We start from the raw sequence: 27,169 nt of genomic DNA, 5'->3' as shown, positions 1-27,169 counted from the left end.
TCAAGGAATTAAAGCTGAGCAGGATTTATCTGAACAATGGAAGCCTTGGACAGATCCAGAATTTTTGAAAAAATTTTTGAAATAGAACTTAGAAAAGCATGTTAGGAAAACAAATGTCTGTGCCCAACAGCAAAGAGAGTGAGCTCTCCATGAGACAGAGAAGGGATGTAACTGGAGAAAGGGCAGGTTAAACATTTTAATCTTGGCTGGCTTTCCTTAAAAGGAGATGGGCAACAATAGGAGAGAAACGTCAGGGCACACCTCAAAAGACTGCAGAAAGGAATGTTTCTGCTGATACCGAAGCAGCACCAGTTACAGAGGGAAGGCCAGGGTTTGTGAGAAGAGTTGATGGGGGAGAAGGCCAGCGTTCTGCAGCATCACCCTCAGCCTGGGTTCAGCAATTGGACATTGATTCCAGTGGAGACAAAGGAAAAGCTCAGAGGGGGCCATGAGCTGGAGGAATTACAGAGCAAGAAGAGCAGAAGTCACAGTGGTACAGGATAAAAATAGGATTAGGAACACAAGACTTAAAGGGAACTGGAAATCGAGACACATCTTAAATACGTATATGAATACCAAGGGGAAGAAGGGAGCCACAAGGAAGGCTGTGAACAGGAGGGGACTCATTTTACGTTTTTGAATTTTTCACAAAGACATAAATATTTCAAAGGTCATTCTCCAGGAGAAGAGGCAGAATGCATAGACTGGATTGTTTCCCCCAGGATAGAGGAAGCAGAATGCAAAATTAACGTCCTCTTGGTGGCTTTTTCTCAACACTACAGTTGATACTAATCAACTGGTACTGGAAAGATTGAAATAAAGATTTTCTTTTTACTTTTTCATGTGCTTTCTGTCTTTCCTGCTTCCTGCCCAAACTATCAAATCTCCGTTATGGTCATTCATTAGCAAGAGTCATATGGTACTATAATCTGGGTTCTGGGAGCCTAATTTTGCTCTAGAAGCCCGGGCTTTGCTTGTGTTTTCTAAATTCTGTGGGCAAGACTGATGCTGGGATATGGTTCATATGCCCCCTAAAGTGACTTTTTAGAAAAAGTGGGTACTAGAGAGATTCAAGGTTGGATTAATTGAACTTTGGAAGGACCAGAACGGCTACCCTCATTCCAATAGAAAAGGGCTTCACTGCCTTGTCTCTACTTCGGGCAATGGAGTGAGAGCATTCTGGCTGAGAACAAACACGGGAGGAAATCAGGGAAGGCAGAGTTGTAGACTAGCATTTCTTTGAGTTTTAATTTATGAGAGAGAAGAGGATTTTACTTTGAACTTTAATTTCTCTCTGGATGCATATTGGGAGATTCGCATCGAAATGTACTGTAGCACTTGGGGCCTTTTATACTATCAAGAGGTGCTCGTTGACAACTCTGCTGAGCTACACTGGGCAGTGTGGCTGGATATCGTGGCAGAGAGTGAATTTTGGCTTAGGGCACAGTGTAACCTGGATGTTAATGAATGGACCCTTCTGATCTATCCAGGGGCATCTGGGAGGATGAGCTAAGCTCTCTTTTGCATGGGTCCTGGGAGGCTACACAAGGATCATGGTCCTCCAAAGCATGTGGCCCTGGGCATGGCCACTGCCATGACCCTTTAGAACACCTCTTCCCACACCACCACACTGCCCAGAGTGGCCTTGGAAGTTTGCCCAAGGCTAGAAGCCATAGACTGCATCTCACTGGCTCAGTGGTCAGCAAACCCTGTACACTGTCATAGCTTTTATGCAAGGAATGAGAAGGACGTCTCCAAAGAAGAGCCTCAATCCTTGTTCCAGGCCTCTGGTTCAGAGATCCAGGTTAAAACACGCTCCTTGGCTCACCCACTGAATGGTTTCATAAGATTGAGCTCTTGTGCCATCCTCCACGCTGGATGTTTCCATAAGGGAGGCTATATTCTGGATAGAGTGCTCAGAACATTGGTGTTTTGCTGCATGTCTTTTTGTTTAGGGTGGGAAGTGGGGGATGTCAACAAGGATAAGCATATAGGAATCTATGGTTTGTAGAGGAGGCTGAGCATATCAGATTTTGTGACTTTAAGGCTTTAGACCTCTACTCTCCAAAGTGACTGCTGGCTTTTCTAGGCTGCAATAAACATATGGGAGTACCTCCTGAAGATGGGAACAGGCTGCCTTCAGGGACTACAGTTCTCCCCTCCTGATGACCACAGGCTGGGTGCTGATGCCTGAGTTAAGACAAAAACCAAATCTGAAGAATGTTGGGGAAGGGAGGTGTTTCCCTCCCACTCTCACATTCCCAGAGAGGAGACTTCCATTTCCTCTCCCTTGAGGGGGTAGTATTGGGTTGAAAAACTCTGGCTCCTGTTGTGACACCTCTCCACCTTCCCCATTGAAGGGTAACAAAGCCAAGTCTGGGATGTTGACTGGAAATGTTTTAACTGGGAGTATGTCCAGCACAGTGAAACAGCCATGTGGGCTTATCTTTGGCTCTTGCTTATTCTTTTGGTCACTAGCTGTGACAGAGATGGCCAACCATCCAAAAAGTTATTGTGCGGCGTTATTGCCAGGAAGTGGATGCCTAGCCAGAGAACATTTTTCTATCCTCCTATCCCCACCTCCTAACCCTTATATTTAGGAATATGAATGGAAGAAGGGAGGTCTTGGGCAAAGCTTTCAAGAAGTGGTGAGCCTCCTTCCTACTCTCTCCCTTCTGCCAGCTACATGTGGAGGATGATAAATTCCTAGAGTAGAGGAGTCACAATGTGGAAGGAGTTGGATTCCTAAATCACTGCATGGAGTAAACTAGACGGGTAAGTTATGTCCACAGTTCTCCAGGCAACTGGAAAAGGAAAAGGAAGTGGTCTGAGCCTGCCTTGCATACACAAACCTCCCATAAGTGTCTTCCAATGTTTAGATTTGAAGAGGAAACATGAGGCCTCCATTTTGGCCCCTGGAGATGTTCTCCAAAATAACATTAGTAGATAGCCTTATACTTTTGAGGCCATTGGGCCCTTAGCTTGTCCATTAATAAAAATGACCCTTTGATCCTCATTGACTCTCCATTCCTTTGATCTATTTTCTATTAATTGGAATCATAATTGGGATAAGAGGGTAAGTTGATACATTCAATACATAACTGCCTTATGGGGGCTCTGACAGAGCCTCCTGAGAGTTATGGCATGAAAATGAGAAAACAATGCATGCGATGCTCCTAGATGGACAATATGTCAAATGCCAAACAAGAAGTCCCATCCCACTCCATGGATGGAAAGATTGTGTTAAAGGCTGGGACACAGACTTAGGCCTGGAGGGTTGAAATGGTGTTCTGGCCAGAAGACTTTGAGACACGAAACTCTGTAATAGACTATGACCCCAAAGGTGAGGGGCTCAATGTGAGTGCAGACAAACTAGTAGGAGAGATGCTTACATGAGATGGTAGACGAAACACATGGTAAGTGTGCAAACTTTGTGGAGTGACATCTGGCATACTTCTGAGAGCCTAGTTATTTCTCACCTAGATTCCTTCCCCTGAAACATCTCTTGGGTACCAAAGTTTTCCTTATGACCAGATCACAGCAGACAAAGAGAAGGAAAGGAGAACCACTGGGCAAACAGCTGTAACTTAGAAACTTAGAGTTTATTATAGAAAATTTCTCTGGTGTATTTTCTAACTGGTGCTTGGCGGATGGCAGTCAGTCACAGACGGGCAGACAAGATAGGGTGCGCCAACCTATTATTATATATTAGCACAGCTAATATTTGCCCATAAAAGATCCTTCCTATCTCTTCTTTCCCTCTTATTTTGTAGGTTGTAGGTGGTAAGTGGCCCATGAGGTCATTTGCCCCACTGCCACTGTATGTAGACTTTAAAATGATTAGGGCAACAGTTTAAACTCTAATCCACACTAACCCAGCCCTAGTTTGGGGGAAGATAAGTTGCCAGGATGTAAGAAGAAATTTACACAAAATACAAGTATTTTTTTTTTGCAACAAAAGAAACTATTTATTTGGAATATGCATTACCAGTACAAATTAGGAGACTGTAAAACCTACACCGTGTTAGTATCATTAGAGAACACAAAAGTTCAATTGGAATCAAAAGGGACAGAAGCCTGTGCTCTCACAGAAGCAGAAAAGCTTAAACTTTCAAAACCAAAACAGAGCAGAACTTTGCAGGTTTATACTCTGAATAATAAGAAAAGGGGAGGGAGAGCGAGAATAAAACCAACCAAAGGAAAGCACTTCAAAATAATTGAAAACGCCAAAGGAAAGAAAAGAAGTCATTAGAGAGAAAAGGGGGAAAACATTGAATGTTTTATTAATTTTAACAAAAGGAAGAAAAGTTTACAAAAAATAAAAGATTCCAGGAAGCTTTGAGCTAGGGGTTGAAACCATAAGGTGATGTGAAAAGCTCGTCATTATTTTGTTATGAATTAAAAACAAGAGTGCACGTGTTTGGGTAGAAACACTTCCTAAAGGGTTGCTTCACAATTCTGCATTACTTCCTCACTTAGATTCTGGCTGCTTTCTGAACACTTAACCATTTGTTGAATGAAAGATGTTTAAAATAATTTTCTTCCAGATAGTATTGCTTTCTTTTCTCCTATCGCTAATAAAAACATTCCGAACCAAGCCAGTTTGACAATTTGCTTTACGCTGCTGCCCAAATCAGAGGTTCATAAGAGGTATACTGTCAGTGAAATAAATCTTAACCTCTCAGCACTATAACGACAGCATTGAATCTGGCTCAGTTTCTCACCAACTCTTCTTCCAAAATCAGAACTGAAAGGATCAGCAGGCCGACAGGCCACAGGGATGGCTTCCTGGATCTAGTCTACTTAGCCAATGGTACCCATCACACCACTATCTCCTGTGGGATTCTTCTGGAAGAAAAATCTTCTCTAGTTGAAAGAGGCTTCGTGGAATGTTGTTATTAATCAAGAAGAAAGAAAAGAAAGCATTTTGTGGTGATATTCACAATCAACAGAAATAAAAACCTTTCCCTACAAGATAAAAGGTCCCCTGGACCTATTCCTTGAGTTTTTAAAGGGCCAAAAGGAGAACCCAAGTCCCTGACTTTGTTTTTCTCCGGGACTACAGGAATGCCACACACTCTGGAAATGCAGGCGAGCAATGTGATATCAACATGGGCTTTATCTTTCTTCTTGAAGTCAACTGAATTGTGAAGCAAAGGAGAAGTACGAGGAAGCAGCCTACTCTACAAATGTCATCTTTTCACATCACCTCGTATACATATTTAAGGAATAAAAACAGCAAGATCATAATCCTGACAATTAAAAAAAGCCCCCCCAATAAACAAACCAAAAATAACACAAAACAAAACATAATTTTTTTTTATATTTTAAAGAGCAGGAATAAAGAAAAGAAAAGAATTTATTTCTGGGTCTCAAAGTTAATAAACATAATAACGTGTTAGGTTGTACCTATTATGCTTACTATTCCAACCTTTTTTGTTTAGTTTACAAAATGAATTACTGTCACTTTTAAACATTGTGAAACAGGAAATGGATGTGCACAACTCGACACTTTTCTAGCATTCTTGAACTAATTCACAAATGCAAGAAAATAAAAGAAAAATGGGGGAAATGATGAATGTAGGTAGTTTGGTGTTAAAAACTAATGTGGGAATGATGCGCATTGTCACAGAAAGAAGAGGGGAAATTCCCCATCCTGTTTTGCGTGCTATGAGGGTCATTTTTAAAATTTTTATTATAAACACTATTAAATTCAGACCGCTTTTTTGGTTTTTTTTTTCTTTATCTGAATATACAAGAACATTCATTATCAAATGTTCATCATCAATACTACAAAGAACGAGACACAAGTCGCAAGAAACAATGGAAAATGTTAATAAAGCTGAAAGAATCATTGAGTATTTTTTTGTTATTTTTTTAAGTTTTTTTTAAATTTGATTTTCTGTAGTTTTATCTTTTTTGGTATCGAAGTCAGGTTTTTCTGGGCAGAAAAATCAAACTCAGAAGGAAAGAGGGGGGAAAGATATGTGTGAGAAAAGGCAACCAGCAAATAAAGAACCACCACCACAGCAAAATAAAAAATAAATGTAAAGAAGGTGCCACTTGGCAAAAGTACTGCATGGGAGTCAATTCCATGCCAGGGGGAGGAGTTAGGGATGAAAAAGAGGATATGACAAAGAGTTACAAGTGGGCAAACCCAAGGGCTAGTATCATTTCTCAGAGGAAATTTGCTGCCAGGGAAAATGGAGTGCTCCCACTTCCATTAGAAAATGAAGGAGCCCTGGGCACATTTTGGTGTCTGTAGGATTGACCTAATACGAATTCCCAGGGAGCTGTATTTCCAGAGGCACACTCTTTCCATCCTCATCCTTCTGCTGCCAGTGTTCTCATGCTTTGCTTAATGTGGAGAGATCTTGTGGCCGCCATATTGGATGTGATCGTGGGCATGGAGGGGAGATCGTGGGAGAGGTATTGGATACGAGGACGAAGTGAAGTGCTGGGTGGGGAAGATGCTGTGAGAGGTGATAATCAGTGCAAACCACTGCAGGGAGAGAAGCTGCCTGTGCAAATGTAGCACTGCTCTGATCTTTTTCATTAACTTAAAATGGCAATCTTTCAACCCAAATCTGGAATCATTCTTCCTTGTTTCCAAGAGAACCCTTTTGCGTCTCTTTTGTACTTTGCCCAGTCAGGTGGATGTGATCCAACCATATTCCTGTGTGGGTAGTTTCAATATATCCCTGCCACTAAGACAAAGCTCTGCACTGGTTCTAATCATTACTGAGTTACCACAAAATAGCTCCTTCTAGGAATTCTCTATATCAAGCCCTGTTCTGATTATGGCACAGGTTAGTAGACACAGTCTTTCTACTGCTCTTAGTCTTCAAGGCCAAATATTTACTTTTTGCATTTCCTTCAAATACACATACCCTCCAGTTTCTTAGGTATCCCACCCACCCACCCAACACACACACGGGAGCATTTTCTATTCATTACTGTAGTGCCATGCAGAATTTCCATGACCTTGTTAGCTGGCCATCCTCACCCCTCAAGGTCTTATACCCCTCCCAGAGGCCTCTCAAGCAGAGTAGATATGACAGGGGACTAAGTACTTACAAGGCCACATATTGGATTCAAATACAAACTAAGAGAACCAAGTCCTATTTATCTAGTTTGGAAGCATATCTCTATTCTAAGAAACCAAACAGACCAAAAGAAACCAAAGAAAAGCAACAACAATACCCCTTCTCTTTGTCGTCATGGTGATGACATCACAGTACTGATGGCGACCAGAAGTTAGAACAGGAAAACCATTTATTGTTCCTACATGGCGAGAACCAGTTTATCTCAGGGACGCTACTTCCCCTGACTTCACATTTACAGATTGGATATGAGCCAGGCATAACAACCCCCATTTTACAGATAAAGAAAATGGAGCACCAGGAGATTTGACCACCTTCCACCTAATCAAGTGACAGAGCTGCCATCTTTATTGCTGGCGCAGTTTGCTATGAATAATGTAAGCTCAGGTGACATTAGAGAATAGCTTTCTAGTATATACTCTTCTTTCTTAGATATTCCTAGGAAATAAAAGTCACTATGATGATTTCACTAAAAACATTACCTCCCCTTTCCCCATCACTCTTGGGTCTTCAAATTAAGCTAGCAAAAAGTTCGCTTGAGCCATGTTCTTATACAACTCTCTCCTCTAGAACAAGAATGTGGCGCCATATAACACTTTGGATAACTAATGCAATGTCCCTGATATAAACACAAAAACAAAACAGAACCAAATCCATTATAGACATTGTAAGTTCTGTGAGTGGCTCCCTGAGAGCTCCGGAGGTGGTAGGAACAGGAATAGTTTACACTGCAAACCTGGCCTTCATCATGATCCAGTCCTGTGTATGTTGTTGTCGGGCATGCATGCTGGCGGGCCTGCAGGTCCTGGAAGCACCAGGCACATATTGTTTCTCTGTGTCAGTGACCTTCACTCAGAGTTGCTAATTCCCTCTCTTGGGCTCATGAGGCATAATGCTATGGGTACTAATGTGGGTATTTGTATATGGTATGTGACTGACCTTGAGAAAGTGAATGTGTGAGACTATGCATTGCCTACATGTGCAAGTGTGTGTGTGTGTGTGTGTGTGTGTGTGTGTGAAGGGGTAGTTGAAGGGTTTCAGGATAAAAACCTTCTACTCCTTAGTGATGCGTTCATCACCATGCCTAACTCAGACCTGGTTTTGCAGTAGGTTCTGAACATTGCTTACTAAGTGTCTCATGGTCTCCAAAGACTGTGCCTCTGAAACCAAGAGCTATTATAGGAAGATGAGAAAGCCTCTAAGAATGCTGCCCTTCTTGTTCCTTGTGCCCTCTCCTGCTCCCTGACTTCCTGCCTGGGAATCAACCTAGCGGAGCTGAAACCAGAGAATGTGGCACCTTTAGAAGCCCAGCTATGGCCGTCCCCAATGAATACCTGGGGCTGGGAAGGAAGAGGAGGAAAGTGTTCTAATCAGGATTGTCCCCAGGGAAGGCAGAGCAAGAGGAGGCAGGGAGGCCTGGAATGAGTAGGGCAATGTGGCGTATTCCTACTAAGAGGTAGTGAGAGTAACAAGAGAAACAGAGAAGGATTGCCTGTTACCAAAGGGAGCGAGGGATCCGAGTGAGGTAAATTTGGCTCCTCAAACCACCAGCAAGAAAACATACAAACACTTTTATTATTTTCTTTGTATATTTTTCCCCCTTTAAATTCCTCTAATTGTTGAAAATATGCTTCAGCGATGTGATAGAGGGCAGGGACCCAGGGAGTCTAGGACAGAGGGAAAGGGGCAGGGAAGATGACGGACACCAGGCTGACAGCTGGAGGCAGGGAAGGGTGGCTTCTACCCAGAAAAAAAAGGGAAGAGAGTATAAAGAAGTGTCCAGATTGGCTGAAATAGCATCCCAAGGAAGAGAAGAGAAGGAGACTCTTATTGTGTTTGCTGATTGCTTCGACCTCCAGTCTGACCGATTCAGCGTTGGGAGAGAAACCCTCCCTCCTGGCCCTGCCCTGACTGGGGCACAGGGTCAGCCGGGATGCGATTGCTGGGAGATCAGTTGGAGGTATCAGAGTGAACACTGCCAGGGCCTTCTGTAGGGGAGGTCACTGATGAAGGGGTAGTAGCATCCTGCCAACCTCCATTAGCCTAGAAGGGAAAAAGGGAGAGAAGTCAGTCCTCTGAGATTGGGTGGCTGTTTTGAGCAGACAATGACAATAAGGCAACTTGTGTAAAGGGCCTAGCACACTGCCTGGCACATGGGGACACTTATCAAATGGGCAGCTATTTTGTGGTTGATAATATTCCCCCCACCCTCAGATGAGTTTGGATTGTCCCAGTGAGCTGCTGGACACAATATTAACACCTCCCACTTCTCAAAGGCTTTTTAATTCAGTCCAGGCCATCAGATGATTACTGCGTGTGCTCTAGCAGAATGACAGCTGCCCTGCAGGCCAAGAGACCCGAGTTCCAGTTCTGACTCTGGCAACGATTAGCTATTGACTCTGGTGAAGCATTTTCACCTCTTTGGCTTTGGGTTCCCCTTTAGAAAAATAAAAAGGTTGGCTCAAATGCTTTCTTTCAGCTCTGGATGTTCCATATGTTATGGGATTCCAAGTACCTGTTCTGTGCAAGGTTCTGTACTAGATGCTCTTGGGTATATAATGATAAGTGAGGCACAGTTCCCGTCCTCAAGGAGGGGGATAAGACAAGTACACGAATGAACTAGACTTCAAGGCAGAACCTAATAAATGGAACAGCCCAGTTGTGAAGTTTCAAATGAAGGCAATATCTCCTCTTGCTGGAGCATCAGGAAAGGCTTCATGGAGGAGGCACTCTTTGAGGGGAGACTTGAAAAGTATAGAGGGTGATTCAGGCAAATAAGACAGGTAAAACAATAATGCCAAGAACATAAGGACTGGACTGCGTGAAGATATCTAAAAAGGTGGCGAGACAGGAAGCTACAAGTCTGATCTACACTTGTAGATCATTTTTCTAAGACTCTAAATACAGAAGCATCCAAACAAGGAGTTGTTCTAAAAGGGTTTGTTTTAATGACCACCGCTTTCAAAAAATATCCCACCATTAAAATAGTTGAAGAACGATTTGCTACAGTGGTTAATTCATGATTGTTTATACATTTTTTTTTTTTTTTTTTTTGTGAGGAGATCAGCCCTGTGCTAACATCTGCCAATCCTCCTCTTTTTTTTGCTGAGGAAGACGGCCCTGGGCTAACATCTGTGCCCATCTTCCTCCACTTTATATGGGACGCCGCCACAGCACGGCTTGCCAAGCAGTGCGTCGGTGCGCGCCCGGGATCCGAACCAGCGAACCCCAGGCCGCCGCAGCGGAGCGCGCGCACTTAACCGCTTGCGCCACCGGGCTGGCCCTGTTTATACATTTTAAAGGACTGAAATATAAATGTGCTAAAATGCCTTTTTTTCCCCAATCACTGTGTTCCTTTCGAGTTAACAGACCTGAACTCTGGAACTATTCATGTTGAACAGACCAAGTCTTAGGCATTCCTGGTAAATTATTTCCTATTCTGCTTTCCCCTCGTTTTATTCTCTGAAATATTTGGAGTCCAGGGGGCAGGTGTTGTTATTGCCATTTGGGAGGGACTATAGCTTCCACTCTAGCATAATCCACAGTACTGAGGAGCATGCTAGGCACTTCACAGGTGCTGGCAAATGCCTGTTCACATTTCATTCCTAAGAAAGCAGAGGTGCAAGAGAAAAGCAGGCTTCTGGATTATGACTGAGACAGAACACAGGCTTTCTAACCTTTAAATCAGGCTCCTTTTTCTCTGCCCTTTTCATCCATTTGGCTTTCTTTCTCATTGGCTCACCCAAATGATGCTCCGATTTTCCCAGGAAAGCCAACCTTTCAATTCAAATCAGCTCTCACCAGTTAGTTCAGCAAGAGGATGGGTTTTTTCCCTACCTCACTAAAGAGCAGATCCGGATACCAAGAAGGCAAGGTCATCCCGGGAAATGCCAAGAACACGTCACCTCAATCATGGATCAATGAATAAGTGCTCTCAAGTTCAAATCTCCATCTCATAACCTAGTCAGGTAGCTCCTCCCACTCCCTCTGTCTGCTGGAGGACATTTTCCCTGGTGTTTGTGATAGATTCGAAGGAGAACAAGGAGGGGAAAATGAGAATTATTTCTTTTATAACAGGAGGCTTTTCTATCTTTTTGGGGCCAAGACTCTGCAATGTGCTCAGAATCAAGAACAGAGTTAATTCGATTTCCTAATGTAGGTTGGTCACAGGAGTGACAATATCTTAGCCTTCCTTTCCAACCAAGAACTTGTGTATTCTGGTGCCATTTTAAGCTGATTGAGAATGGTGGTTATAATTATTTTTCCCCAAAGAAAATCTTTTAACGTCATTTATCTTTTCTGATTATAAAAGTAAGATATGCTTACATAATACTCACACATATAATATTTGCAATTATATATGCAATATAATATTTGGAAAATAGGAAAAGCATAAAAAACAAAATGTACAACACCCATAATCCTACTACTCAGAGATACTCTTAGCATTTTGATATGTCTGTCCTAGTAATTTTCTTATATGTATATGTTTACCAGATAGATAGATAGAATGATAGATAGGTAAATAAATAAATAGGTGTGTGTGTCTGCGCCTGCTGAGTAGTATGGGATTTTAAGAAAACTTGACAGAGGTTCCTTAAGTACAGTATCACGAGGCATAGAGTAAAGTGCTGGTAAAAGAGAAAAAAGTTATGTATCTTAGAATTGACCTGGTACGAGACAAGCAGGTGAGGAAGTTCTCTGAAAGCAGTTAGCATCCATGTCATAGAACATGGCACAAAGGAGTTTCATGACATCGCTGGCAAATCACCACTATTACTATTATTTAGCCAAGCTACCATTCCATTAAAATAACAAGTGGTGCCAAAAATGAAGTCATTTGTAAAGAAAATGAGCTCTGTGGCGTTTAATTAGAAGGGAATTGGCAAGGCATTGTATATTGACCAGAAGGTTCCAGGAGACTTCTTTCTAAGTCATATCTGAGCTGAAATAAACTCAAACAATAGCCATTTGATGTCTCTCCTTACAAAGTTCTGTTTTCTCAGACCAGTGCGCAAGATGCCAGAGGCAGAGAACTCAAAGATGGTAGAGACAGGAATTAGTTCAAGCTGATATCAAAACCAACATTTTAATTATGTTAGTTGGCCTGGTGAAGAATATATAACATCTTCTATTAAAAATAAAGAAATAAAACAAATCTCTTTAGCCGCCTTTTTTTCACTCCCCCTCCTTCCATAAACACATACACAGACACGCACACTCACTTCAGATTGGGTGACCAACCATCCCAGTCCTCCCAGAACTCAGGGATTTACTGGAATATGGGACTTCCAGTCTCTGGTCACCCTACCCCAGGATATTTCAGCTATGACCTGCCACTTGTTACCAAATTCAGGACACTGCAGCCTACGGGTTTCAAGTCAGATGAATACAAGTACTTTTTAGAATAAGCCTGTCTCACAATGGGAAATGCTGCGTAATTCTTTTCCCTGGAGGTGGTTTATACTACGGTATATTGTCTGCTGCTGTTGCTGTTGCTGTTCAAACCTCCACAAGATCAGAAACTGCGAGCAAACCCAACTTAACTGGGTTTCCCGTAAATCACTTCGGCTGCTTCAGCTGTATCATTCCAGCTTTAATGGAGGCCGTTCAGAGGCTGCACTGTCTTGGGAAACAGCTGACCTCGCTTACTGCCACGTTAACCCCGGGGAGCAATTCCTTCCCTCTTCCTCGACTGAGGGTGAATATTAAGTAGGAAACTCCGCCTTTGTGTGTTTATTTATCTCTGGGAGCAGTGAGAGTCGAAGATGGTTTCACTAACAACCGCGTGGGGGTGGTGGGAAATAAGACTTCCGTTTTTATTTTTCTTCTGCACCCCAACTTCCCCCTTCACTCTCTAATGCAAACTATCCTTTATAGTGGAGACACTCACTCTTCAAAATGCTGATGCCCGAGAATGCACTGAGGAGTTACAGGGATGGGAAGGTGAAATCTGCAAAGCCAAATGTGCCCTTCTTATCTCTGAAAACATCCTTAGCGGGACAGTTTGCACTCAGTTCTACAGGTAATTCTGTGGCCCGTGGCCTGGAAAGCAAGATTCGATTTAACATTTAATTCCACCAGGTGAAGCCTAAACCAGCAGCAGGCTCAACCCAGAACCTCACGGAAGAGGAAGCTAAGAGAATATAAAATTAGGACAAACTACAGCAGGTTTCCTAGATAAGAACATCTGGACTTTCACAGCAGAAATTCAAGGTATTTGGGAACAAAAAGTTTCAGGAACAAAAATGACCATTTACTCTATATCCTACTCTAATGAGTTTGGCACATAATTTGATATACACTAAATTTTGCCAGAACCCCATCTAATGGATAAAGCAAAGCATGCCTGTGGGAGGAGGTAGAGAGAGCTGGCCACGGAGCCGAGAATGGAGCAACGGTGGATGGGAAAACCTGCATGGTTTCTCCCAACAAAACAGAAAACCACAGAATTGCAGCTAAAGCCCTGACTTCTCTCTTCTCTGCCACCCTCCCTGTGCTGGAACAGGGGCCACCTGCCTCTCCCTCGCTGTTGCAAATCCAGTATTGCTGTTAGCCCAGAGCAGCGGCTGCTGGGCTGAGTCCCATCCTCCTCTTCCCGCTCCTCCTCTGAGCTTACCTTAGCAGCACACGGTTGATGCAGAGAATTCATCACCTGATGTGACAGCCCGAGTGAGCCTGGCACTAAGAAACTCTCATTTGCAACCCAGAAATACGCTGAGGTGCCACAAACCGGCTGATGTCAGCACGGAGTTGAGCTGGATCTGCATATGGGCCAGATGCCATTACCAGAGGTGCCTTCAGTGTGGGTGGGGAGGTGTACGTGCTCCAGGCCCTCAATCACCCGGGCACTCGTTGCGTCGGCCAGGAACAAAGAAACATGGATGCATCCTCTCTCCCTCTCTTTGCACACACACATGCATACACACACACACAGCCACTATTTATCAGGGGAGACAACAGCTCACCCAGTGGAGTCACGCCCTAGATCCACCATTTTTCCATTAAGACAGAAGAACTATGTTTTCCTGGTATGCATATTCTTTTCCCAAGATTATACAGCAAGCACTCACCAAGACATGCTCTGGGGCAAAAAGATGCTATTGGAAAGTCCCCTCAGAGACAAAATATTCAAAATTTCCCTGGGAAATTTTACAACGGTAAACAGATCTCTAGCGGCCACCAGAATGATCTTTCAAAAATATAGCTTTGATCATGTCATCTCTCCGTTTAAGCCTTCAATGGCTTCCTATTGGCCTCAAGATGAGTTCAATGTCCTCATCAGGCCTACAATGTCCTTAACCTTGCTGACTCTCCAACTCAACGCTCGTGTTTAAAACTTCAAGCATATCAGGCTACTTAGAAATTCCCATAACAGAGCTGCCATTTCATGCCTACTTCTTTCCTCTTGAATACAGTGCCTTACTCATCCAATTACACGCCACTCACACCTTGGTTGTTTTTCAAGATTGAATGGAAGTATCCTCGCACTCCTACTTGCCCCTGGCAATGTCTCGTCCCCCTGCAGGTCCCCCAGTTCTCTGTACATCCCTCTATCACAGCACCTGTGCATTCACTCTTTCACATGTCTGTCTCACCTACCAGACCATGAAAGCAGGGATGTGGAACATATCTTTGATTCCAAAGTGCCTACTATAGTGCCTGACACAGCATAGATTTCAATAAATATCCCTCGGAGGGACATATGAAGAAGTAAGCAAGCATTTAGCGGCACTGTAACATCCATCCTCCATTGTGGGTGTGGAGAGATATACAGTATCAGGTCCAAACCTCCACAGTTCAGACTGACTATATGTAAACAGCTGTGTACACCTAAAAAATATTCAAGAGATAGAGCAGAGGCAGTGCCAGGTTTCAGGGTAACTTTTACATCTAGGAAGTAAACTTTTCTCATACTAAGTAAGCATCAAGGAGATTTGGTACTTCGTAGCTTATCCCAAACAAGTAACTATGATTAAATTTATATTGTTATGTTTTGTTCTTAGGGAAAATAGGTGAGCAAAACATTGGATCCTGCCTGTTGCAGCTCCACAGTTTAGCATACCATCTCAACAAGGAATGTTCTCCATAGGGCACAAGAAGGAAGATATCCCACCCTGCATGTGGAATAGTCTCCTAGTCACCACCTCAGGCCTACGTGGCCTATAGGGTCTCTGTCCATCTTTACTCTCTCCAGGCTGAGATCCACATGCAGATTCAGCCTCCACTTAGGATCTGGAAATGGAGTTGCCAGATAAAATATAGGACACCCAGTTAAATTTGAATTTTAGATAAACAACAAATATTGTTTTAGTGTAAGTACGTCCCACGCAGTATTTTTATTTGCTAACTCTGGGTAACCCTATCTGGGAATAATATGTATTCTCAGCCAAAAGACTTATTTTGCCCTAGTTTGGTACCATAGCTAACTCAGGATTAATTTGGCTGCACCTGTATCTTCGTACAGGAACCGCTTCCTTGTGGCTGAGACCATATCTACCAAGTCTATGCCTAGCTTCTGCTTAATTTCCTGTTTGTCACAGTTCATTTAAGACTGAGGTAGTGCCTTGCTCTTGCAACTGGGATCCTGCTCTGGAAACTCAGCTCATCGACTACTACTTGCCTTCACATTTCCCCGAAGTCAGTCCTCTGCCTGGACTAGCCCATGCTGCTGGCTCTAGGACTGCTGGTCCCCTGCCTGCTGGGGGTATCCTCTCTGGATGCCACCTACCACTAGGTCAGTCCTTGGTGACCTTACATTCAAGTCTCACCATCACATCCATTTCTAGTCTGGCTCCCACCACAGCCTCTTGAGCCCAGAGATCGTGCCGTGAAGGTGTCTATGTTAAGAAAGATGAGCAGTGCAATCAGCCACTCTGGAAGAGAACAGATACCCTTGCTAACCGAGACTTTAGTAGTATAAGCTGCTGTGAAGCAATGATAGATTTCCCATTGCCAAAGTGAGATTTTTTTGTACTCTATAGGGAAGTCACATGAGAGGTTGTTTGCCTTTGCCTGCCCCTCTCCTCTGGTCTCTAGGAATCCATGTCATCTTTTAGGCCCAGCTTGAGAGCACCCTCCTTCCTGCAAGTTTCTTCAAGGCATACTATCAACCACTTCTCCAAATTCCAGTACCATTGACTTTTTGACCCTTCATTTTGACATTTAACCGTGTTCAGCTCTTATTTATTTAAATATCCATGTAAGCATCATATCATATTCATTGTAATCATTTAATTCTAAATTCCACAAATATGTATTCAGTGCCTACCTTGTGCTATGTACTGGGCATACAATGGTAGATAAAACAAATTTTTTAAAAATCTGGTGCCTGCTCTCATGGAGCTTACTGTCTTGTGGGAAACAGACATTCGATAAATCATCAAATGAATAAATGTAGATTCTAGATGGTAATAAGTGCTATGAGAGAGTATAATAGGGACCTCATTGAGGTCGGGGCTTCTGGAAAGTCAGCCTAAGGGTGAACGAAAAATAGACAAGTACAAAGTATGGCAAAGAGCCCTCTAGGCAGAAGGAGAGACCTGTCCAAAGGCTCCGAGGGACTGAAAAGGGCAGAAAGAATGGAACATAGGAGCAGAGCGGCAATTGCAGCAAGATGGGGCTGCAGAGTGGGAGGGCTCGATCATGCCAAGGTTTGCAGGCCACATGAAGGGCTTTGATTTTTATCCTCAATGAGATGATAAACCACTCAACCACAAGCCACCAGAGGACAAGAATCATGTCTGATAGAGCAGCTGCTCAATTAAGTACTTGAACAAGTAGAGAAATGAATGCTTTGAAAGTTTCCCTTGGTGCCCTGCTCCTGTGAATACAAGACCGTCTGACTGCTGGTGTCCATCATAACTGTGTAGTTATGCATGAACCATAAATCTCTTACTTTGGTTGATGCATATACAACGGTATATAAACCCAGTGTGAACTTCTATTCTTACTTCTCAGGCCAGGAAGCTAGGAGTCAGAAACTACCATTTGCCAAACTTAGTCCCCACTATATGCCACTGCTTTTGGACATTTCAAGTTTCAAAAGCTTGGCTGTGTGACAGTGTGTGGGCACTACATGCAGAGCATGGCTGCTACTGATGCTCAGGGCTGAAGGCAGATGACTCATGCTCTGCACTTCACCACCAGGGAAACTTTGTGCTGTTTATTATGATGCTGGAACCTATGAACCACAAGACCAGCCTCAGAAAAGTCTTTCAGGGGATTCTGATACCTTCCACTCCGTTTTTTTAACTCTCCAAAGCCCCAGTACATAGTTGTATATTCTAGTTGTAAGTCCTTCTAGTTCTTCTACGTGAGCTGCCGCCACAGCACGGCTACTGACAGATGAGTGGTGTGGTTCTGTGCCCGGGGAACCAAAGCCAGGCTGCCAAAGCAGAACATGCTGGATTTTAACCACACTGAACTTTAATCACTAGGCCATCATGGCTGGCTCCTGATACCTTCCATGCTTAAGCTTCAATCCACCTCAGCAAACTTGGTCTTGGACAAGACACACTCTACTCCCCTGGGGTTGTACTTCTGAGGCACTACTATGTGTAGCGCCATCTTGCCAGTTAATAGGGTTTATCTTACACTGGCAGTGCAAAGTCCTGGTAGAGTAAGATGATAAACCTGGTCCATGTACACTCGGTATAAATATGAACTCCCTTATTACAAGTCACTATCTCCAACTTTATCCAGCACGCATTCTAACTGCTGTCTAAGGCTGCTCAGTCAAAATCCAACTGCAAGACTCTCTCAGTTGCAACACCATCAGAGTGTGCCATCCTGCCAGCATCCAGCGCCACATGATTGAAGTGCACATGTAGGTCAATTCTGAGATCAAGATCTATTTTGGCACGTTCTTAGCTTCATCCTTTTCTAATTCATCTGTTGTGAAGGCACAGAATTAACACTGCCACGTAAGGGACCTGAGACACAGAGGCTGGTTTTGGTGGAACCTTTCATAGCTCACACAGCATATGAAGTAGTGTACATTTTCAGGTTTAGGGCTGGGTTGCTTTCTTATTTCTGTTAAAAGTGAAAATAGGACAGTTACACATAATATTTCCATGTCCCACAGACTTCTGGGGTCCTTAGGTTAAATGCAAATACAGGAAGTTAAAACTTAGAATTTGTTTTATTTAACTTTTCAGAGGCAAAGAAAAATAAGCTCAACTTGATTTAGCTAAATAGAGGTGTTTTAGTGCAGAAAACTATTTATATCTGGATAAACATCCTCTACACTCAGACCAGCATAAACCAAAACACATCCACACTTATACACATCCACACACAGTGTATAAAAACATGCATAATTTCCACATACTTTATCGTATTTACGTAGAGCTAATACACGTTCAGAAAATACAGCACCCAAAGAATGTACACACACACACACACACACACACACACACACACACAGATGCTGCTTATACAGGAAAAGAGTAGTTGTATAGGACAACAGACAATTATATTTACTCATATAGCCAAATCTGGGTATTTAAGCAAATGGTATTTTTTTTTTACTCTCAATATAAATTATCTGATTGGCTCATTCTATACAGAGCCAAATTCTTCATTTTATTTTTATAACCTTTGATTTTATCTTGGCTTTGTTGAAAGGCTATTATTTACGCAGGGCACACACAGAGATTGTACACACACCTTAACGATGAACAGTGGCTCTACACAGAACACACACACACACAACTTGTGGTGTAAACCTTCAGGCTATTTACCATCGCACAGGAAGCTAAAGCCCCTTCCACTTTTCTGACCATCCAAGAGAGAGCAATTACCCCAGATTATCAGACCAACAATGACATGCCGCGTAAAGAGAGACACTGAGCCAACTCCACATCCCAAAGACTGGCATATTCAAGTACACTTAGGACATTAATAGCAATTTACGTGCCATCACTGAGACAAAGCCACAAAGGCTCCGTTGGCAGCCTCTTATTTTGAAGCCTATTATTTGTGGGAGTTACAGGCTATAATCACAACAGAAACTTTCAAAACCCTTATCTTCCGTGACGCACCAAATCTATTTCAGAGCCATAATTGCTATGTCACCGGAGAGTTTGCTGCTTAATGCACTCAAATGCCATTTAGTGTTTGCAGGGTCATTACAGCTAACAGAAGGGGCGGGGGGGATATAGTGGGATGCTGTGGGAGAAATGCAGATGGAGAATGTTGAGGGGAATGTGCTAGAATGGGGTGCTAGCCTCCATTGTGCCTAATTTATTTATGAGAGGATACTGTTGTTCCGAGAATTCTATTTACTGACGAAATGGAAGCAAGTGCTTGAAAACTATCTATGTACTCAAAAGAATTCTGAATTCATTTGACACCACCCCAGAGATCTTCAGTGGATGCTGGGCGATACCCTCTTTTATTCTGGGATTCTCATCCAAGCAGAGGAGGGGGTTGACTTTTTAAATTTTTATTTTTTTCCTTTTAGATTGTCCCAGAAATCTCTGCATTGGAAATCCTCCAGCTGTGCTGTGGGCTCGGGAGTCTGACTTGGCTTTTCTGTAAATGTTCTGCTACAGAATGAGAAGGGCAGAGGGGAATGATGGTGAGATGTCAAAATTCAATAACCTAAAAGAATGTGCTACCTTATAGATGGTAAAAGAAGATACAAGGAGACTGACAGAGCATCCAAAATACGAGAAAACATCTAGTCACTCAAAAGACCATTTTCTAGACCAAAGTCTAGCTAAGGCTACAGGAAAGCTTTTTAAATATATGTAGATTTATTTCTTCAATCTGGCTATAAATTGGCCAAGGACTTATTTGGCAAATCCTAATACTTAGGGTAATACTAGGCATAGGGTAAATCTTTAAGGAAATTTTTGACTGATAATGTATCTCTTGGTTCTTTTAGAAAACATTTAGGTTCTATTTTGTAGCTCTGAGTTTTTTCATAGACTAGAAATATAGAAAATGTCACTAGTCTAACTCAGATTGCAAGGTTAATTTTTTCTTTTTTAAGATCATTACCAGTATCACTTATAGATCTGTCTTTAGTTTTCCTAGGATAGCAATCCAGCTTTTATGCTAAAGAACTTTCCACAGAAACAGACAGAATGAGACGTGGGGCCTTATTCCACATGAGCCCTCCTCCATTCAGAAATAGAGTTTTCTCTATTTTCTAAATATTGGCCAAATGTGGAAAAGAATAATATCCTTATTGTGTAAGAGTTTGTAGACGTCAATAAGAAAAACAAGAACCTTTCAAGAATACATATAAAAGACTAATAAACATGTGAAAAATGGTCAATCTTATTAGTAATCAAAGAGATACAAATTAAATTAAAATAAAAATGAGATGGCATTTTACAGTTTGATAATTGACAGAGACTGAAACACTGCTAAGACCGTATTATTAAGGGTATGAGGAAATGGGAATGATCATAAACTGCTGGTGAGAACCATAAATTAATAAAAGTTTCCAGGAAAAAAGTCTACATCACAAAGGCCTGAGATTTCATCATCTCCTTTGATCCAGCAACTCCATTTCTAGGAATCTATTCAAGGAAATAATAGAAAATATGTACTGAATTTTCTGTACTATGATGTTTACCACAGTGTTATTAAGAATAGTAAAAAAAAAAAAAAAGAAAACAGCTTAAATGTTCCCCAGTAGAGATTGATTAAATAAATTATGGACTTTCCCTATGACAGGCTCCTATGCAGTTATTAAAGTTATGTTTGAGAAGAATGTTTAATGATATGGAAAATATTCATAATATATTTTTAGTAAAATAAGTAGGTTACAAAAGGATATGTTCGATATGATCATAACTTTTCTACACCCACACAAAACACACTTACACACAAAATGCGAGAAGTCTGCAGAGCAAAAAGTTAACAGTAACTTGCTTCTCTGTGATTTTCCTGCATTCTCCAAATTTTCTACATTAAATATTCATTTGTAATCAGAAAAAAAAAAGTAAATGTAAAATGTAAACAAAGCATAGGAAGGAAAGCCCACATCTAATTTAGGTCTTTGTCTTGTGTGTTTGAAAGGTCTTAGCCAACCTCTAGAGCTCACTGGAAAAGAGAGAAAATGCAATTAATGGTCAAATACAGGTCTGAGGAAGAAAGATGGAGGGACTCTTTTGCCTAGCAAAGAGAAAGTTATCAAGTGATTTCCTGACTCTCTTCAAAATACAATTACCTGTGAAGAGTGTTATTCAGTTGTTTTTCCCTTTCTACAAAAAATAGGGTCAAAAAAACAGGCTAAACATTGCAATCAGCTTAGACAAGATGTGAATTGCTTGAGAAGAGGCACTAGATCTACGTTTTATTTTCCCTGCCCTAAAGCCCAACACAACAACTGGTTATTAATAGATTCTAAGAAAATGCCTACTGATCAAATACACTCATTCATCAAATGAGTGAATGAATGAATGAATGAATGGATTGCGGATCAAGCTCAAGTTCCCAGAGACAACACCTGCCCTAGAAAAAAGTACGGTGAAGAGAAGAAACAGCAATAGCTATCTGGTCTCTGAATATATACCCATAAAAGATTTCTCACGTTAAGTTGGAAGAAAATAGGGTACAAGGTATAGATAAGTTGGAGGTAAAAGATGGGTACCAGGCTCTGATAAATAGAAAGAAAAAAGCCATTCTCTTGTGGGAAAGCCTCTCTGGATAACAGAAACAAAATCCATATGTTTATGGGGATTTCAGGCAGGCAGAAATTCCAGCGACAAGTCTGGTTGCTGGTTTAAAAAAAAAAGAAAGGAAGGAAAAACTTCTTGATAACAGGTTCAAGTAGGCTCACTTCAAAAAGCATACATTAAGCACCTACTATGTACCAGGCCCGAAATGAAGGCTGGGATACAAACCTAGGATCCTTCTTTTCAGAAACCTAGGGCCTAGAGAGGAAGTAAAGTAAAGAATCAGAAAATGCCCATTCCAACCCAGTGCACTAAGGACTATGTAGGTACAGTCTGGAGGAACTAGGAGGTACTTCCAGGAGAAGACAATCCCGAGCTGAGTCATGTAAGATGAGTAGAATTATGAGATGTTGGCCCACTGTGTAGGTTCTGGGCTATGGATTCTATTGCTTGAGAATTTTAACCACTAGGAATTGCCCCTAGGAAAGGCCAAGCTTACCAGGACAAGAGCAAGAGAGAGCCGACATTTATAGTGCCAGGCACTTCCGGAACCTATGGTCTAGAGAGGGAGTACCAGGACAAGCACTTGCTTGTGACTTGCAACAGCAAAAACAATCACACTGGACAGGAATGAAAATTGACATCTGCAGGTCTGTTTCTCTAACCTTTAGATTTGTTGTTGCTGTTAGCTTATTCTGATGCCTGGTTCTAACCTCTCTGAACTTTTTTTGTTTACATTTTTAAAATGCCCTAATTGTTTTAATAAACTTGTATTACAAAAATGATAAATGCATATAAAGTACCTAGCACAGGGGAAAGTCAACAAGTGCTAGTTCTTAATACAATTATTAAGTGTCATTTTAGCCTGTTAATTTTCTATCTTTATTGTTTTTTAATTGTTCTTTAATTTACTGTTTTATACCACTTTCTTATTTTATTACTATTTGATCTGTTTATAATCTTTGTTAGTATGCTCTTAGCTGATGTTATTTATTTTAACCACTCATCCTAGCTTATTTTATGTTTTTACTATTCTCTTTAGTACTCGTGTAGCTTAATTGCTTTTAACCTTTATTCTGCCATTTCACATGCAATTTTATCATTCTCCTGCCATTTTTATCCTTCCATTGCCTTAAAGTTCATTAGTATATTCTTTCTTCCTAATTTTCTGTTTTTTTATTCCCTAGCTCTTTTTAATTTAATAGTTGTCATTATTTTTTTCTATTTAATTTTTCTGATTTTATTCCTATTACATTATCCTCACACTTCGTTACATTTATTCTTTTAACTTATTAAAAAATGCCAAGTGTTAAGTGTCACCAAAGAGGAGGGACAGTCTTGGTAGAAGTCCTGGCCCAGTGAAGCGATGATGGCTCCTTTTTATCTCTTCTGTTGGTCCAGGAGAAACTGTTACTTTTACAGTTCATACCCCAGTTAAATGCTGATCTTCCACCCTCTAAAACCATTATTTTAAATGTATAATCTATTAAATTAACAGGCAAAATTTTCCTCTTCTTCCATTTTACTGTCCCAGATTTAAAAAAAAAAAAATTAACCTCTATTGATATTTCACATCTAGAATCCTGGAATAGTCTTGCCATCTATTTTAATGAACCACTAAATCTCTCCATGAAGAGACACTTGATCTAAAATCTCTGCTCTCTCTTGTGTATAATCACTGGGTTCCTGGCTAAGTTGGTTAGCCAAATATGACACCATAACAATGCAGAGTAGGCTATAGCCAGGGAAGAACTTTCTTTATAATTTTTAGACTTAATTTTAATAAAAGGAGTCTTAAGCCTTCTATATGCCACTCTGAAAGGACGTATAACTGAAGAGTCATAACTGAGTTCTTATAATTCTTTTTCATATCAGCCGAGCTCCAAAATATTTATTACCAGGAAACATACCAGATTCTCTTACTGCAAGATTCTTACCAACTCCCTTCATTTAGCGTAAGGACTAGAGGTTCACAGGTCCATCTGGATAAAGGGAAAGAATAGAGGCTTTGGAGTTAAACTGACCTGAGCCCACAGCCTGGCTCTATCACTTACTGGCTATCTGATCTTGAGTAAACTACTTTACCTCTCTGAGCCTCTGTTTTCTCATCCATAAAATGGAGATGAGAATGCTGACAGAGACACTGGACTATATTAGAGCACTCAATAAACGTTACGAGTTAGTATTCCTAGTATGGATATTGGTGGAAGCTCAAGTTATCTCCAGAACTTTAAGCATGTAATTAGTTGTTCTTTTCTTCTTTTATCCTTCTAAAAGGGCACAGAGTGCTCAGTAGCACGGCTGGGTCTCTGCAGAAGTTCTGAGCTCTGGTGAGAGAGGGGCCTGAAGCTTCCCTCATCAGAACCTCATCCTCTTACAGAGCATCCTTAGTCTACAGGTCAGCTGAGGTGGGGCTTCCCCACTCCCATGACAGATCACTTCCCTAAGGAGAAATAAAGTACAATTTTAGACAGGTGTGTGACTTTGAAAAATAAGTATTTGTATAAGTTTGAAGGAGGCTTCAGAAAATGAATTGGACTTCAAGCTAAGGGACACTGGAGAAAAAAGGGGGAGAAACAGCTAAAGATAAAGAGGGGAAATGTAATATCTTACAAGTGAGGAAATCACATTATAATTTAATTTTCAAATATCATTAGTTTCTATTTTTATATATTTCAAAAGTTTTTATTATGTAAAAGGGATACAAGTTCCTTTAAAAGCAGGCATATCAAGTCAGAACCTAAGACAAGTGTAGAATAAACCATCTTATTCAATTTAAAATGGGCTTTTGAGCAGAGTTTGGCTATAAGATGGAGTGAGGGGGTGAGAGGTGGCTGTGGGTAGGAGGGGGAGGCACACATCTGACTGGATGGAAAAGAACAGACTGTTCTGTGGGTAACTTTGTGCTCTGTCCTTCTTCCTTTTCCTTCTTTCTCATTTGTTTTTGTAAACTATGAGAAAGGGGTAGACACAAGAAAGTAAAGGGTAGTAAATTTATATGCAAGTGTATTACATTTGTCAAAACTCAGAGAACGTACACTTATGATTTGTACACTTAATTGTGTAAAATTTTACTTCAGAAGAGAAAAAAAAACTGCAAACAAATATTTAACTCTAATTAACGGTACACATACCAGTAGTATTTACTTAGGTGAACATGTACTGTTGTCTGCAATTTACTTTAAAATCCATCAAAAAAAGTAAGATGGATTGATGGATGGATGGAAGGATGCAGATACAGATAGATGTTGGATGAATGCAGTGGAGTAAAATATTAATGATAGAATCCAGGTGGTAGGTATACTGGTGTCACTGTAAAATTCTTCCAACTTTTCTATATGTTTGAAACACTTTCAAAATAAAGTGGAAAATTTTAAAAAGGTAGTATCCTTAATGCAAAGGAAGCAACGTAATTCCTTCTCTTAGGTAAATCCTAGACAGCATTTAAAAGCCTGACTCACTAGAGCAGAGCTTCTCAAAGTTAATGTGCTTAGGAATCACCAGGGGATCTGGTTAAAATGCAGAATCTGATTTAAGAGTCTGGGCGGGGCCTGAGATTCTGCATTGCTCACAAGCTTCCAGGTGATGCCAGTGCTGCTAATCTGTGGGCCACACTTTGAATAGACTAGCAGGTCAGGGAGGAAGGAACAGCTAAGGAGAGGCTGCCAGTGAAGGCTTCGGTCACCTGGGAGCTCTGAAACAGAGACTAGACCCCCTATAACTCCCAAAGGGTTTTTAGCCATAAAGAAAGGACTCAAGATGAGTTCAATGACCTGTCCGGTTTAGGCTTGAAAAATTATTAGGTTAGATGAATTCGTAGTTGACGGAGTTGGAAATTACTGCAAATAGGACCATAATAAATGTAGGTATTTATATGTTTATATTGTAAATATTCCTCCATATTATTTCATTGTATAAAGCATATTATTATGCTAATCTGAGTTAACTTCATGTACACAGTTAATTTTTAATAGAGTTCTACTAAGTTCCTACTATGTTAGGAAAGGCTTATTTAAACAGAAAGCATGCTTTTCCGTGTTCTGTGTTAGGAAGTAACTAACTTTAGTGGCTACTAAATGACTGGCAAGGCATCTAGAACTGCACTGTCCAACATGGTAGCCAGGAGCCACATATGGCTATTTAAATTTCAATTAATTCAAATTAGGCGCAATTAAAAATTCATTTTCTTAGTCACACCAGCCACATTTCAAGTGCTCAACAGCCATGTGTGGCTAATGGTTAACTTATTGGATAGCACTGAAATAGAACATTTCCATTAGTGTAAAAAGTTCTTTTGGATAGCACAATTCTAGAAGGAAAGAATAGCTTCTGGCATAGTCACTTGCAAAATCTATAAAAGAATGGCAAATGTCAATTCATGTTTATAAGCAACTCACATATTTTTAGTTGATGGGAATATGATTATATATACGTAAATTCCTCTTATAATGGTCATTCCCAAAATTCTTTGAAAATAATATCATATTGATTATATTGGATGGCGTAGTCCTTTCTTTTCAGAGAAGCAGAGGACTGAAGCAGAAAACTCCCAGACCTTCTAGCTTTCTGTGACTTTACAAAGTTCAAGAACCACGTCCTATTGATATTTGCATTCATGGTGCTGGATATTGGAAGGTTCTCAATAAACATTTGTAGAATAAAGACTTTATTCATTTATTTACTTATATGGTTAGTTCTTCCAGACCCAAGTCGGTCCTGCCTTCTGCCTTATTTCTCTGTCAGATTCGAGAGTATTTAGAGCTACAAATATTAATATTTAGAGATGTGAAACACAATTTTCCCAAACTCAAATATAGCCAGAGATAAGTAGAAATTTAAAAACTGTACCAAATTTTAAAATAACAATCGATTTTCTAAGAAAGAGGTCTAATATTTTCTCTGAAAGCAAGCTTGTCTAAAAACATGGAACTCTTTCCTAGAAGACAAGAAGAGGCGAGGCTAGACCCAGCAAGAAGAGGACCATCTGCAGAAATCAATGCTAACGTTTCCCACAATTAAATTCAGCCTATTTAATTAGCTTAATATTTACTGAGGTCTAGAGGGGTCATGCCAATTGCAGGAACATCCACACACAAAAAACTGCCCTTTGGAGGTTATGATATTTTTTCTTTATAGGGCAGAAGGCAGGACCAACTTGAGTCTGGAACAACTAATTTGATCCTAGTCCAAGGACAGTATGGCTGCAGGGACACATGTGGGCCCCACTGGGCAGGATGCTATAAAATACCAATTCCAGTGAAAATAGCATGGCATACATTGTCATCTCAGAGACGGGAATCTTTCCAAAAACCCCAATTTCTCTTTTATTTATAGCCATGAAGTATTTTACCTCCCCTTTTATTTTCTTGGGAATGGAAAAACATCATGGTTTATAAGTAGAATATGACATTGGAAGAGGCCTTGGCCATC

General features: G+C 41.0%; 1 protein-coding gene across 6 annotated transcripts in view; it reads right to left on the bottom strand.

Moving 5' to 3' along the window:
• Positions 1 to 7,257: 7,257 nt before the first annotated feature.
• The window catches only part of PBX1 (PBX homeobox 1), a 273,601-nt gene continuing 253,689 nt past the window's right edge, over positions 7,258 to 27,169 (bottom strand). For 3 of the 6 annotated variants that reach the window (XM_058539713.1, XM_058539714.1, XM_058539715.1), the window contains one exon: positions 7,258 to 9,146. In XM_058539713.1, the coding sequence (XP_058395696.1) occupies positions 9,054 to 9,146 (93 nt within the window). In that variant the 3' untranslated portion in view covers positions 7,258 to 9,053. The remainder of the gene's footprint in view (positions 9,147 to 27,169) is intronic. The other 3 variants (XM_058539716.1, XM_058539718.1, XM_058539717.1) reach the window with 2 other exon arrangements.

The sequence above is a fragment of the Diceros bicornis genome, chromosome 4 (assembly GCF_020826845.1).
Source record: "Diceros bicornis minor isolate mBicDic1 chromosome 4, mDicBic1.mat.cur, whole genome shotgun sequence".
NCBI lineage: Eukaryota > Metazoa > Chordata > Mammalia > Perissodactyla > Rhinocerotidae > Diceros > Diceros bicornis.
The sequence above is the reverse complement of the archived record's forward strand: the minus strand, read 5'-3'. Positions and strand labels throughout refer to the sequence as shown.